At 41.6% G+C, this 13,849-nt stretch overlaps 1 protein-coding gene across 2 annotated transcripts; it reads right to left on the bottom strand.

Moving 5' to 3' along the window:
- Positions 1–182: 182 nt before the first annotated feature.
- On the bottom strand, positions 183–12,405 carry larp4ab (La ribonucleoprotein 4Ab; the record flags this gene model as incomplete). Of its 2 annotated transcripts, XM_084543871.1 has the most annotated exons (15): positions 183–3,042; positions 3,170–3,347; positions 3,429–3,586; positions 3,684–3,845; positions 3,969–4,020; positions 4,298–4,483; positions 4,599–4,702; positions 5,454–5,669; positions 6,448–6,501; positions 6,727–6,837; positions 7,102–7,205; positions 8,287–8,423; positions 9,275–9,518; positions 9,831–9,969; positions 12,003–12,405. In XM_084543871.1, the coding sequence occupies 15 exons, from the start codon at positions 12,003–12,005 to the stop codon at positions 2,665–2,667; spliced, it is 2,226 nt and encodes a 741-aa protein (XP_084399997.1). In that variant the 3' UTR covers positions 183–2,664. The 2 variants fall into 2 exon arrangements, with proteins under 2 accessions (XP_084399997.1, XP_084399996.1); XM_084543870.1 differs by lacking the exon at positions 12,003–12,405 and having other exon boundaries at positions 9,831–9,975.
- Positions 12,406–13,849: the final 1,444 nt, after the last annotated feature.

Below are 13,849 nucleotides of genomic sequence, written 5' to 3'. Positions count from 1 at the left end.
TAAAAATCCTTTAACAAATCCTCTCTAGTACAGCGTCCTGTCCACCAAATGGACATTGAACATTGGCCACTCCACTACTACTACTACTACTACATTTATATACGTATAAAACATGGTTTGCTCACAGAAATATTGAGCAAAGGTGCATTAAAAACTGTAAGACATAGCCATTTAAAAAATATATATTTATTTTCCATACATCAGGCTCAGTAATAAAATATTCACTTGATAAACCAGTGTGTACTTGGGTGAACAGCTGCAACTGTGTGTGTGGCTGATTTGTGAAAAAGGATTTTGATATAAAGATTGAAACTGCATTGATGAGCAAACAAAACAAAATGTATAATAGACACATAACATAACGGACAAGATTATGCACGCATACACATTTAGCTCCGCTCCAGCCGGCTCCAGCACTAAACGGACATTTACACTGGAGTGGATCTGGTGTTCCCATGCGTCATTATGATGTTGGATTTTTGACAAGCGGCCACGTTCAGTGTGACTAAATGTGCTCCAAATTCTTGGATAATTTACACTTAAAATAAAATGCATTTAAGGCACTGGAGGCTTGGGATGAGATAATTCCACGCCGTCTGAAACAGAAGCTACATTTTTTTCTCTCTTAAACTGAATTCACAATGAAAACTGAACTGTTGATTACACACTTCGCCACAAGAAGAGCTCCAATTCTTTATCTTCACTCAGGTTTTGCTCATTGCCATTTCCTTAAATTATTTAGATTAAATGAAAGCACAAAAATTCAACATTTAAGCACAAACCGAGCAACATTTCATGTGTTCCTTGTGTAATGACGAAAAGCCTTGAAATCAGACGATAGTGAATTTCAAACGACAGGTGTGTGTCGTGCCAGTTGCAGAGCCAAGAGTCGCAGTACAGATGTGTTTATAACCCAGTTGTTAATAACCAAATATATTTTCTCAGACGAATCAAGCAACTGGCAATTATTACTGAGACATTTACCACCATGAAGAGAGAAGAAAAAGTGACAACTAATACACTAAAAAAAACAACAACAAAAAAAAACAGATGAAGACGACATCTGTATACACACACTCAATACAAAGATACCACATGTACACGTTAAGGACAAAGAAACTCAAAAAAGTGGTTTTAGCTACATTCACTTGAAGTATTTTGTGTCCCATCAAATCAGATTAAACAAATCAACTGAAGGTTGTAGCCAACCTCAAACAGCTTCTATAATCAAGCTGTGAAAACATTTTGTTGAGAAGTCTATTTGAGCTCCAGGTCCAACAGATCATCCATCAGCAGTTCACATGCAGATACGAGCCACCACTGAAGGACAGCTAATTCTCAAGGTCTACTGTTCCAATGTAAAAATACAGAACTAATCTATATCATGCGTCCCTATTATACTTAAGTAGTAAAGTTAATTCACAAGTGACTTTCAGTTATTTGTTGCAGTAAACCCTGTGCATATGAGACACGTTTTTTTTTTTGAAGGACCAATAAATTATGTTACACCAAACATTTATAGATCCGTCTCACACACATCCCAGACCAGGAGGAATTTCTTTTCCCCCCCTCCCCTTGAGCTTTAAAAATAACTCTTAAAACAGTTCGTCCACTAATGAAACCAACTGTCATTTCCCAGAGTTGCATCTGTGGGCTCGTCTTCCTTCTTTCCTCCCTAAAACATGATTTTCTGATGTACTTGTGAGAGAGTGAAAAGAGAGGAGACTCTCACAGGAGGGGAGGGCAAGTCATGGTCTCTGTTCCCCAAAAGTCAAGGTAAGCTGGGAGTTGACACTGGGCTCTGATAAGATACGAGACAAATTACTCTTTACAAATAACGTAAGATGCAAGAACTAACAACGGGAATATGATTATCAGTAAAGACATAATTACCAACAGTACCCATCACTAGAGCGTTAAATATAATCTACTCTGGAATACATAAACCGTGCACCACATTTTACCACAGTGAATTAGTTAATAACTGCAGCTAAACACCGAAAGCCTGAACTGAAAGCAAAGTTAGCAAACCAACCTATTATTCTTGCCTAATAGTAGGTTATTTGGCAAACATATTAGCAGTAATGGTCTATTTACATCACCAAGTCAACCACTGCCAAATGCAACTAATACCAAATGAATACAAGTAAAAGACACCAAGTATTCACCAGCTTATTTCTAGATAAGCTCCCAAAATCTCCTCGAACACGGCTACTTGCCTAACGTCCAAAAGTAACTCTACTCGTTCTATGCTGCGCTGGACTCATCGTGTTCCACGTCTATAAATTATCAAATAATCTTAATTTTAACGCAAAACAACCTTGATGAAAAGCTTCACACGTATCACACACAAAGAGCTATTGAGAAAAAATATTAAATGTGCATTTTTCTACTTTGTAGTTTATGGGGGCATCCCTTAATATCACATCGATATTACTTTAAGCAGAGTATGTTTCCCTCTGCAGTTCTGTCTGCAGACTGTACGTCTTTTCCTACAATGAATATCTACTCTTTCCAAATAATTTCAGATTTGCAAAAAAGTGAAGAGAATCTTTGACAACGTCTGTCAAATGAAATAATGAAATATATTCATCTGTCTATTTACATATATATTATATATTTACATATATCTTGTTTTAAAACGTTTTTTTTTTTCTCCTTAAATTATTTAGGGGAACTTGGGGGAATGTTCTGTTCCTTCCCGCTGCGCCTGGCTCCCCGCTGTGGGGAAAACCGTTTGACAGTATTCAGGCCTCTCTGATGCTCCCGAATCTTCAGCCCCGCACCTCCAGCTCTGGCTTGGCCACCCGCCCCTCTAAAGGGGCGTAATGGTTGCCGAGGAGGTCGTTTATCTCCAGGTTTCTCCGTTTTGTCCGCAGTGCGTCTGGAGTTGGGCCGAGGCTCCTCAACCCTGTTGACCTTGAGCTCTTGCAGTGGTTGGCTGTCTGAAGAGGCGGGAGGGGAGGGAGAGGGGGCCGGCGCTGGTGGTGGGTCCTTAGCCAGCTTCTGGCACACTTCTGCATAGCTGAGCTTTCTCGGGCCCTGGTAACAGGATAAATCAGGAACATTAAAAATCAAGATGTAAAACAAACACAATCAAGAAAAAAAAAAAATCGACAAAGTCAAAATTAGCTAATGTGGTTCTCCAGATCAGGACGGCAGGCCTTACCGGTTCTGATGTAGGAGAAGGAGGAGATGATGAGGGAGACTCTGTAGGAACAGATTGGCTGAGGGTGGAGGGGGCATGTTCTGAAGTTGTTGGAGAAACGGGTTGTGTGGAAGAGGAGATTATTTCCTTTGGAACAGGAGGTTCATTTTTATCTCCTTCCTTTACTGGAGGACAATCACTGAAATAAACACCAAGAGTTAAATCATTTTCCACGTACATGCTTTTCACCAACATTTGACAAACCTGAAGTAAGTGTTACCTTGAAACTGGGGGAGTCACCGTTTGCAGCACCACCCCCGCCACCACCGCCGCCGCTGCCACAGCAGGTTTAGCAGCAGGTTTAACAGCAGTGGTCACAGGATCCGGTTTGCTTTCACGACTTTCCAAGATGTTTGCATTAACATCCCGGCTCACAGACTGTTTAAAATATGATGGGAATTTATGGTTTGATTACCAACTTATCTTGAGACTCTTGTAAGAAGCATTTAAGTTACAAAGAGAGCAAGATATTTACCTTGGTCGTCACCTTTAGGCCACGCACAACGTCTGAAAGGCGCACCTCCGTTGTACTTTCTTCCTGCATACTGACCACAGATCCCGGCAAAGGAGGAAAGCTGGATGCTGCGAGGTCAAACTTGGGAGGTGGTGGCTTGGTTTCCATCGGTGGGAAAGGCCTCTGTTTTTTTTTTTCATTTGAGTTAAAATGCAAAATTATCAAACTTTAGAAACCAAACTAAAGCTTGCAATAAAAGAACTGTACTGACAGACAACCGAGGTGAAAAAGAGGAAATATGCTGACCGTGGTGTGTTCATCTTCTCTTTTTCTCCTCATGCCTCTGTGGCTGACTCTCCTGCAATGAAGACAAATTTAGATTGGGAAATGCTACATGCAAAATAATTAAAACCACCAAAAAGTAGACAATGCCTTGCATTTTTCTAAAACTGATTATGTAAGCTAAAAACAAGTCTGGATCCTCTGCCAAGTCCAGACCATAGAAACTGTAGATATTTTTAAGTAACACAAACTGAAACGGAGACACAACCGTCACAGTCTCACACTTTGATTAGAAACCATCAGCACAGTGTTAATGAGCATACACGTTGATATGCAGAAACAAATGAACTGACCTTCCCCGTCCAGACCCGCTCAGATCTCCACTGGGTGTGGTGGCTGGTGGAGAAGTGCCAGTCGGTGTCCCAGACACTTGGAGAGCCTGAGGACTCAAGGGACCGGATGTGCAATCCACCAGAGGGCCTTGAGCCAAGGAGGACGGGGGCACATCTCCAGACCTTGGGTGTCCCTTTACATGGTTTCTGGGTCCGAACAAAGAATAAGCAGCTTATACAACTGAAAGTCAGCTCACAAAGCAGTGTATTTTCAAAAAATGAACGAAAAGAGATTTTTTATTATGTCAAGGGTTCCACCTACCGGTTCCTGCTAATAGGACGCAGAGGGTTGATCAAGTTTGAGTTTGCTTTGTAGTTGCCAGGAGTGCTGTAGCCGTTCATGAAGCCAGAGTTAGGAAAAGGCGCCTTGATGTAACAGTGACAGAAAGAAACCTAGTTACATAATGCCCTTGGGTGGAGGATCAACAGCTGTGACCTCAATTAACAGTGTTGAACCTAAAACGTCCTTTTAGGCCCTGTCCACACGTACGAAAACGATCTTTTTTCTCGCCGTTTTCGACGTCATCGTTTCAAGAAATATCCGCGTCTACACGGGTCCGTTTCTGCTCGACCGAAAACGCTACTTCCTATTCCAGGCCTATAAGTGGCGCTGTTTCGGTTTCAGAAATTCACCAAAAATTGAGAGGAAGAGGCGGAGCATGCGCACAAAGCTTGAGCGCTGTTTACAAATCGCCTTTTTTGCTCAGCGTGGTGGGTACAGGAGCATGATATTTTGCCCTAGTAAACCTAATAGGCTCAATATCTTCTCCAGCAGGAAAACTAGCATGTAGTCCGCCATTGTTGTTGATGTTGTTATGAGACGTCTCGCTCACGGGAGGTGTAAGGCTGCTCAGGGGGGGGGGGGGACGCATACGATGACGTCATCGTTTTCGTTTTTCTGTGTCCACAAGGAAACGCTAGAGCTGCGTTTTCAAATGTATCCACCCTGGGACCCGTTTTCAGAAAAGTGCGTTTTAGGGCTATGTGTTTACAGGATACGTCTGGACGCTCGGCCAAAACGATTAAAAAAACCTCCGTTTTGGCGTATTTGCGTTTACGTGTGGACAGGGCCTTAGATGCTTTTTAGATATTTTGAATAGTACGTTTAGGATCTCACCAGTGGCGTTTCAAAGTATGGCATGACTGAAGGGTTCCAGGAGGGAGACACCACAGGATAAACAGGATACTGCTGCTGAGGGTTGAACACCTGCTGCATGTAGACAGGAGAGCCGTACTGGGACTGTGACTGGGCAGGCTGACTCGGGTAGACACTTGAATCCACGCTGCGGAAGCCATTCTTTCCAAAGAACGTGTTAATGGCCTTGATGCGGGCCTAGGGCAAAGATGACAGAAGTCAATCAAGAATGCATGCCATGAATGCAACACTTGTGGCACAGCTATACTTTGTGCTATCATATCTCTATCCACCCTAAGTCCCCTCAGATCTCATAATCTCACGGTCATTAGGCCATAAAACACTGCACTAACTAGGGGAAAGAAATAGGGAGGGGTGAGAGTAAAGGGTGGATGGAGGTAGGGGTTGGGTGGGGGTAAAAGGAAGATGGGGGGGGGGGGGAGTAAAGGTATAGCATAGAAGCAGAAAGAGAGCTACTGAAAAATTCCTCCCAGCTAGCCACAGTGCATATGGGTCCTTCCAAGCGCGATACTGATCATCACTGGGGTTTAGACAGGACCATTAATACGTCGCAGCGTCATTTATTTATCAGGGCAAAATGTCAAATCCAAGTATAGCTGAGAAAGCATTTATATAAAAAAATAAAACATGAAAAGCAAAAGTAAATGTCAAACTGAGATAAGAATCAAACTGTCTGGAGATATGGCTTCCTAACAGCTCTGACAAACACTACAGCAGAGACCATTGGATTTGCTCTTTGCTTATCAAGTATATATTCCTAAGGTCACTCCTGAGGCTACGGCTTAACCAAACAACCCGAAGAATGATGACGTGACATCTCACCGCCGCACAACTAGTCTTGTGAAACACAAAAGCTTGCTCCACACTACTGTGTAATGTATAACCAGTAATGAGTAGGATTCCACAGCTGAAAACTTAGAAAGAAGGTGAATAAAGCACATTTTAGGTCACTCACCATGATTGGTTTCCCCTGGAACATTTTGACCTCCTCTCTCAAGTATCTGTAAGCCTGAGAGCAAAAAAAATAGCCTTGCTTTATGGTGACCCACCCACTATGCTGCATTCAACAGTGAGTGAAACAAACCATTTTGATTGAAAATAAGTAATTAAGTATTTACACTAAGATTAAGCATTAAATCTTAAAAAATCCCACTGAAAATATCTATGGTATATTTATTTAGGTAATACTGTCAGTTTGCGAAAATAAATTGCATGGTTATTGAAGGACACATACCTGCAGGGCGTCCATGTCTGACTGGAATGTTATATACCAGTTGCTGTTGTGCGCAAACTCGACACTCAACACTTTCGGACAGTTTTCACTCTTAAAAAGAGCCTCGACCTCCTGTGAAAGTAATGTAAGGAACATATTAAACATTTCTGCCTGGAACGCAGAACTTAGAAAAAAAACCCCACCCCCCAATATACCCAACAACAACAACAAATAAATGCAAGCTTTAAAATATCTAAAATGCAGTGAGGCAGGTACTGGAAGCACTTTTATCACAGCGAGCAGAATCGTGTGGCACAACCTGGTGTGGAGGATTTACTGTAGAGTGAGATGGGTGGGTGCTGCAAAGAATTTGGCAAAAAAATACAGTATATTTACCTCAACTGGGGTAGTCTCAGCCACTTCTCTGAGAATAATAATGCAGCGACTGTGGTTTGGCCGAACTTTCTCACCAGTTGCATCAACTTGCACCATGGGGGAAGCTGTAAAAAAAAAAAAAAAAAAAGTGCTTTGTCAATATGGAAGAAAAATATAATTGTGGCCATACACTTGTACGCCTGTCCAGTTAAGTTGTAATTTTTATTCATGTCTGTAAACTGTGAAGGAAACTGAGGGTGTTAATTTGGTGGAATGGAAATGATCACTACCCTGACAAGTACATTTGCCATATGATCCATCAGCAATCGTGAGGATGTTTGGCTGTCGTACAGGGAGAGGAGAGGAAGTAAAGGGCGTGGATTCCTGTTGGAAATGTGTGCAAAATCTATTATTATATTAGTGTGATGTATTTTGGTTGTGCCACAAGTGTATTTTTGAACATCAAAGTCAAATCAGTTCATCCTTGAGCCCAAATTTGAAGAAAGTTGGTCAAGGCAATCCCAATCCATGGTGTTCACAACAAGAAGGCCTGATTTTGGCCATGGCTATCACTAGTGGCAAAAAAGGACCCAAGGACACCTGTGGAGTATTAGCCAGGCATTAGGAAACTCTAAAAAACTCATTAATTCTTTGTGAAGTTTATATTAAATTCCACAATACAATCAAAAATGACACAAAGCTGATCTGTTTTCAGTTATTTGACAATCATCCGCTTAACATTTACACTTTACAAGTCTGAAACCTTTTTAACAGAAAAGAACATCTTCGACACCATCTCTTGCGACACATGCCGATGTATGAGAAGAAACTTTGTGTCACTGCAGTAATTTAAAGCTGGCAGTCACTGTGTGATTAACACCTTGTACAGTGTGTAAAGTCACACGACACAGTTCTAAATGCGTGGACCGTGACCTCTCTGCTCTGCTCTTAACAAAACAGAAGCAGCAACTCTAATGTTTTTCCAACAAGATGACCGAGTTGTTGCACATTTTATTAATTGTATTTATTTTATACTCGAGGAATAGAGGTAACAGACATTACACACTGTCAAGCTCTCTCTAAGTTACTTAATAACACAACCAGACGTTGACTGGTAAATTACAAATGTAGTTTATGTCTAAACTATAGCATCAGTCCATCTGCATGCGTTTCTTATAAATACAATATGAACAGTGGCGACGGTACCTCGCAGCACATCCAGAATGAGGTCCATGTCAGCAGTAAGGGCCTTGATGTCCTCCATGCAAGCAATAGTCCAGATGGGCACGAACTGATCACTGTCCATCTGGGATATCAGGTAAAGGTCCTTCGATAGGTTCTCTCTGTAAACACCCCAAAATAAAAACCTTTTCAATGCGTCCATATAAAACACGGGTTTGAATTGCTTTCAACCTCAACAGAGGAAGTCCTCTCCTCACATGAAGCAGTCATACACTGATTTATTTAGTGCCATGATTAAAAGTAAAGTAACTTCTGGCAATCCTTTTTGACCTATTTCCATGATTCTTATACAGCATAGATTGTAACAGGAGAGCATGAACATTAGGAACCCTTGTCAGGCTCAAGATTTTGATTTTGATAAGCCTGCCGACTGCCTTTTTTCTTTAAGTAAAAGGAAATCCGCTATCTTGTTTTCTTCCTTTTGTGTGCCTTCTACCTAATTTCTCTAAAGACAGGGGGTGGGGTAGGGGGTAGGGGGTAGGGGGGGGTAGGGAGCTTCTTTAAAATCCTTTTTTTTTCTATGTAAATTTTTGCGGGACATCAGTTTTCTGATACCATTTGAAACTGCAATAGCCCAACCTTGGGATGTTTTGTGGAGGGCATTTTTGTTACTGTTGTGATATACATCTGCAATGTATCACTGTTTCGTGTGTTTTCATTGTGAAATGATAATAAAAAAAGATTTGAAACGAAAAGTAAAGTAAATTTGGTACAAAAATGCTCTTACATAAACTTTTAACTAGGTTTGTCCCTGTAGGAAAATAAGGACATCCCCGGATATGGACATTTAATTAGACTAACCACTGCTGGATCATGGGTTGCACAACCGGATCAAAAAAGTACAAATGCTCAAAATGAAATCTAAACACACAGACGTGTTCAGGCTAGAGCGACATAACTAACATGATGGATGAATTTAAACAGTAAAAGTGTTTATTGCTACACCCCTCACCTGGAAAAGCAGAACTCAAGTCGTTTCTTTAAAGCTTCCCTCAGACTCTCTTCGGACACCGGTTCTTCCTTGGACATGTTATTATCAACGGTAGCTTCACACTGCGAGTCAAAAACTAAGTAACCCAAATCAGGCTGCTCGATTTCATCCACAGTGCCAATGGGTAACGGTGCAGACTCAGCAGTGCTGTCCAGGTACTCTGCGTCGTATCCTTTACCTCCTGAAGAGGGAACGTCTGAGAAACCTGAGAGAGGAGGCAAGCAGTAGCAAAATGATTGCGAAATAACTGCCATGTTTAAAGAACACACTGCCTTGAAACAAGCTTAGTCATGTTTTGCATTTACTGCATTGCCCCAGAGTTACAACTATGTCCTCATATACCACATCTATCTGTAATTATCTGGGTGAAGTGCAATAGATAATTTACACGTCTATACTTGCCACATACTGGATCTCCACATTTTGTGTGTACCAGTGCAGGTAGATGCGGAGTTCACAATATGTAATACTAATATTTTACTACAGTAGAAGGATAACTAAAAAAAAAAGAACATACCGTCATTCAGCTCAGCAGGAGGAGGGTACGTCTGCAGCCACGGAGAACCCTCTGTTCCCCCTGGGATGTCGTCCTGTTGGGCAGGGATCTCTTGCCAGACTTTGGCATTAGGGTTCAAACCCGCTCCCTTTGTGGTAACCTGCATCATTATCAGAAAATAGGAGTTAGAAGGCAGGGGTTTCGATCATTTAATGAGACTGTGTACATTCATATAATGACATGGGGCTGTTTGTAATGGAAACTATTACACCACCTGGATGGGGAAATTGCACCAGGCAGGACTTTAGATAGATAGATGGATAGATAGACAACTTTATTGGTCCCTTTGGGAGGTTCCCGCAGGACATTTATACTAAACGTTGCAGGTTAAGGGCCAAAAAGATCCTGCAACAGCCCAGTCACCCCTGACACACTCTCTTCTCCCTGCTGCCATCAGGCCGGCGTTCCTTCTGTCCGAGGACAAAGACTTGAGAGGCTGAAGAAGAGTTTCTATCCCCATGACATCCGTCTGCTCAACTCTGAGCCTTAACCAGGCTTAAATACCACTGCACTTTAATCACATAGCTGCTTTCAAATATTGTAAATGTATGTGTATACGGGCTACCCTCTTTAAGTTTACATTTCAAGTTTACAGTCTATATTTTATTTTCAGTTTTACATTTATATTGCTTACCTTGTGTGCTATGTGCAATTACTGCTGTTTTGCTGTATTACTTTTTTACTACTGGCTGCAGGTACAAAAATACATTTGCATTGTACTACGTATAACAGTGCATGTGACTTATCTTACAGAAAGTGGGTTCAAAAAGTGGAACAAGGATAGAATCGTGAATTGAGAAGAAATTTAAAAAATACGTGTGTTACTTAGTGTGAAACTAAACTGCTCAAATAAACATGTGAATGACCATGTCAAGCCTTCAAATAAGACTTTAACACAATATTGAGGCGTGCTCAACGTTTAAAGCGGACTTAGTTAAATATACACACACACAGGCCAGGCCAATGAATGAAGTTAGTTCAGCGGAGATCCCGTAATCCAGAGTTTTCCCTTTTTTGTACATGCGTCGCCACACGCTAGTCGACGTCCGAGATTTTCATTGGCTTCCGTCTCTCGCCCGTAGCCCCGCCCCCTCACTCGGTCACATGTAGCCAGCCACTCATGGCGCAGATCCGCCTCTGAGCTGCAGCGTGACGTGAACGTAAAGAGTTTGACCTGTCATTCATTGAAAACGCTCAGCGATGTTCACTAAGCAGGACGTGAATGTTAAACAACCACCTTCCAAAAAAAAACAAAACAAACAAAAAAAACATCTCAATTTAACCCGACTGCTTTTAAAAAATTCCGTTACAAATCAGCAGCTCAGGATTTTTTACAGTTTACGCTAAGTCGACTCGAGGGTCGGGGAGGAGCACATGGCGCCGATGTGCTCATGGAGTTTTTTTTTTTTTTTTAACATAGGACTTTAAGATCACCCTTTAACTTGATTTGAACAGAGCACATTCTGTGTACAAAGGGTTTGCAGCTAATCGGTTAATAACACCTCAACCTCCTCTTGATATCCAGTCGTAACGTCTCCTCCTCGGACTTTCATGACCTCTAATTACGGAACACTTCCATACTAGCCACTACAGCTACATTCGCGTAGCAGCTAACGTTTAACACAAATCACGTGCAGCCGGCTTCCCAGAGTTGTTGCTGCTCGTGTAATTTACAGAAATAATAATAAAAAAATGTAGTTAAAAAAAACCTGGACCTGTAGGTGTCATGATTCCTCTTAAAAGAAGCAGACTATGCTCGTTAAGTGGCCACAAGTTAACTAGCGACACCACCAAAATTTAGCTAACTAGCTTGTGTTTACTCGCAGACCAGTTGGAACCGGCCTAGCTTCAGACGGCTAACTCAGGCTAATTTGTTTGGCAGGTTCAAGAAAACACACACCGTCCAAGTGGGTGAATTAAGGTCGTGGTTTTAAAGCATTAACGCCGCCACATAGCAAATGTTAAAGTTACGAGAGCGGCGTACATGGTTGTAGACGAGCTTCAGATAGCACCGAGTATAAATACATATATATATATGTGTACAAAAAAAAAATAATAAAACCCCGAGGAAGGACGCAAACAGGTTGTCGCACGTTAGCTAGCGTGCCCCGTTCCCAGGCCCCGAAAACTCACCATGCTGACTTGTTCCTCGCTGTTATGTCCTTCTTCAGCTCAGAGAAATGAAGCTGCCTTGTAGGTTTTAAACTCCTGAACAAAAAAAAAACTGCACTTATTTTGAGTTGCCCTTAACTACCGTCTCCCAGCAACTGGTAAGTAAGGTTACTCCAGCGACAGAACGTGCTCGTGTCCTGTGCTACTGACGGTGCGCTCCCGCGGCGGACCACAACTTTTTTTTCCAGGTCGTCTTGGAAAAAAAAATATAAGCAGCGGTACTTATTTAGTTTGCGAGGTTAAAAAAATAAAACACAAAAAGCGCTTCCCATTTTACGAAACGTGTCCCCCCCTTCCGCTCAGTTCTTCACCCCGCAGTCAGCTCCGGGTGCAGCGCTCACATGTGACAGCTGCGTCCTCTGTGTCTGCAACCGTCCGTCCCAGGCAGCCTGCACTCCGCCTCCTCCTCCTCCTTCTCCTCCTCCTCCTCCTGCACCGCGGCAACGTAACACTGCTGTGACCTCTTTGTGCGGAGAGACCTGACAACACAACTTGACAACTGCCTTGTCACGACAAATAGCAGAAAAAGAGGGCATGCCTTATCATTATGTCCTCCTGACTACCAGTAGTTCAAATGTGTCCTCTGTGGAGGACATTAGTAAACCTAAATATCTCCCACCCACTGCATACTACTGAATTAACTCCTTTTGCTATCTACAGAGGACATTTAGAGATTTCCAGTGATACCAAATGTGAAGATTGATTGGGGAATTTAAATTAAAAGAAAATGTGATTGGACAATATTTTTTTGTGAGGTTATACAGTCTCAAATTACATGTGCCAAAACTCACAGAAGACATAACAAGGTCACAACAAAACTGATAACACGAACTGTCCAAATAATAATTGCACAAAGAGCAAAGGGTAGGCTAGTACTTCAAATTAAAGTTTACTACAAAGTGCATTCATCTCCTCATATGTCAATGTGGCATCATAGAACATATTTACACCTGTGTGCACATAATTACAGAGTTAATGCAGCACAGGCAAGTGGAAGTAGAGGTGCATGCCCCAGACATAACGTTAGGTTTCACATGCAGTCTGCATCCTCTCTTGTCTATTCGACGTGGCGTTTAAACTACATTACCCAGGGGGCACTACGTCTTTCTTTCTACAGCACACAGAGAGCGCTCAGCTAGTTAAGGAGAAACTGTGACTAAACAAAACAGATAATTTACATATTGAAAAAGTTCCAATTATAATAAGCAATATAACACAACTGATAAAAAAAAATGATAAAAGGGTAGTTTTTTGATTTAATAGTCCTTTTAATGCTTCAAAATATAACCTCATTTCATTGTTCAACTGGTGGATATTGGGTTCAGAAAGAAACCTCTGAAGAAACGATTCCTCTAGATCTTCAAAATAACTGGAGAGACCCAGCCTCACGCTGACCTCTGACCTCTGCAAAACCACATTAAGTTATGCGGCTATAACTGACTTGTATTCAAACGAACATAGAGAATTGGCAGCCCACTAAAACTACGACTAAAACTCCAGCTGGAAGTGAGTCAGTATGAAAACAGGTTAAGCATGAAGACTTACAGATGCTTTGGGAGAATTTGATTGTATTTACCTGAACTGCTGTTTAATTGTAGAGCATTTTCTTGTTTTTAAAGGTACTAGCCTGTATAAAATTGTAGTTATTATCATTATAAAAAGGATGGAATTAAGTCCTAAAGGTGCAGAAAGGTTTGATATCACACAAGAAAACTGCTGTCTGAACCTGTTGTGTGCATGAAACTTACTGTGACATGTTTTTGCGAGAACTAATTTGCACAGGGTCTTGAACTCTCTGGCTGAAAGTG

The sequence above is a fragment of the Chelon labrosus genome (genome assembly GCF_963514085.1).
Source record: "Chelon labrosus genome assembly, chromosome: 4".
Taxonomy (NCBI): Eukaryota; Metazoa; Chordata; class Actinopteri; order Mugiliformes; family Mugilidae; genus Chelon; species Chelon labrosus.
This window is presented reverse-complemented; position numbering and strand designations above follow the sequence as displayed.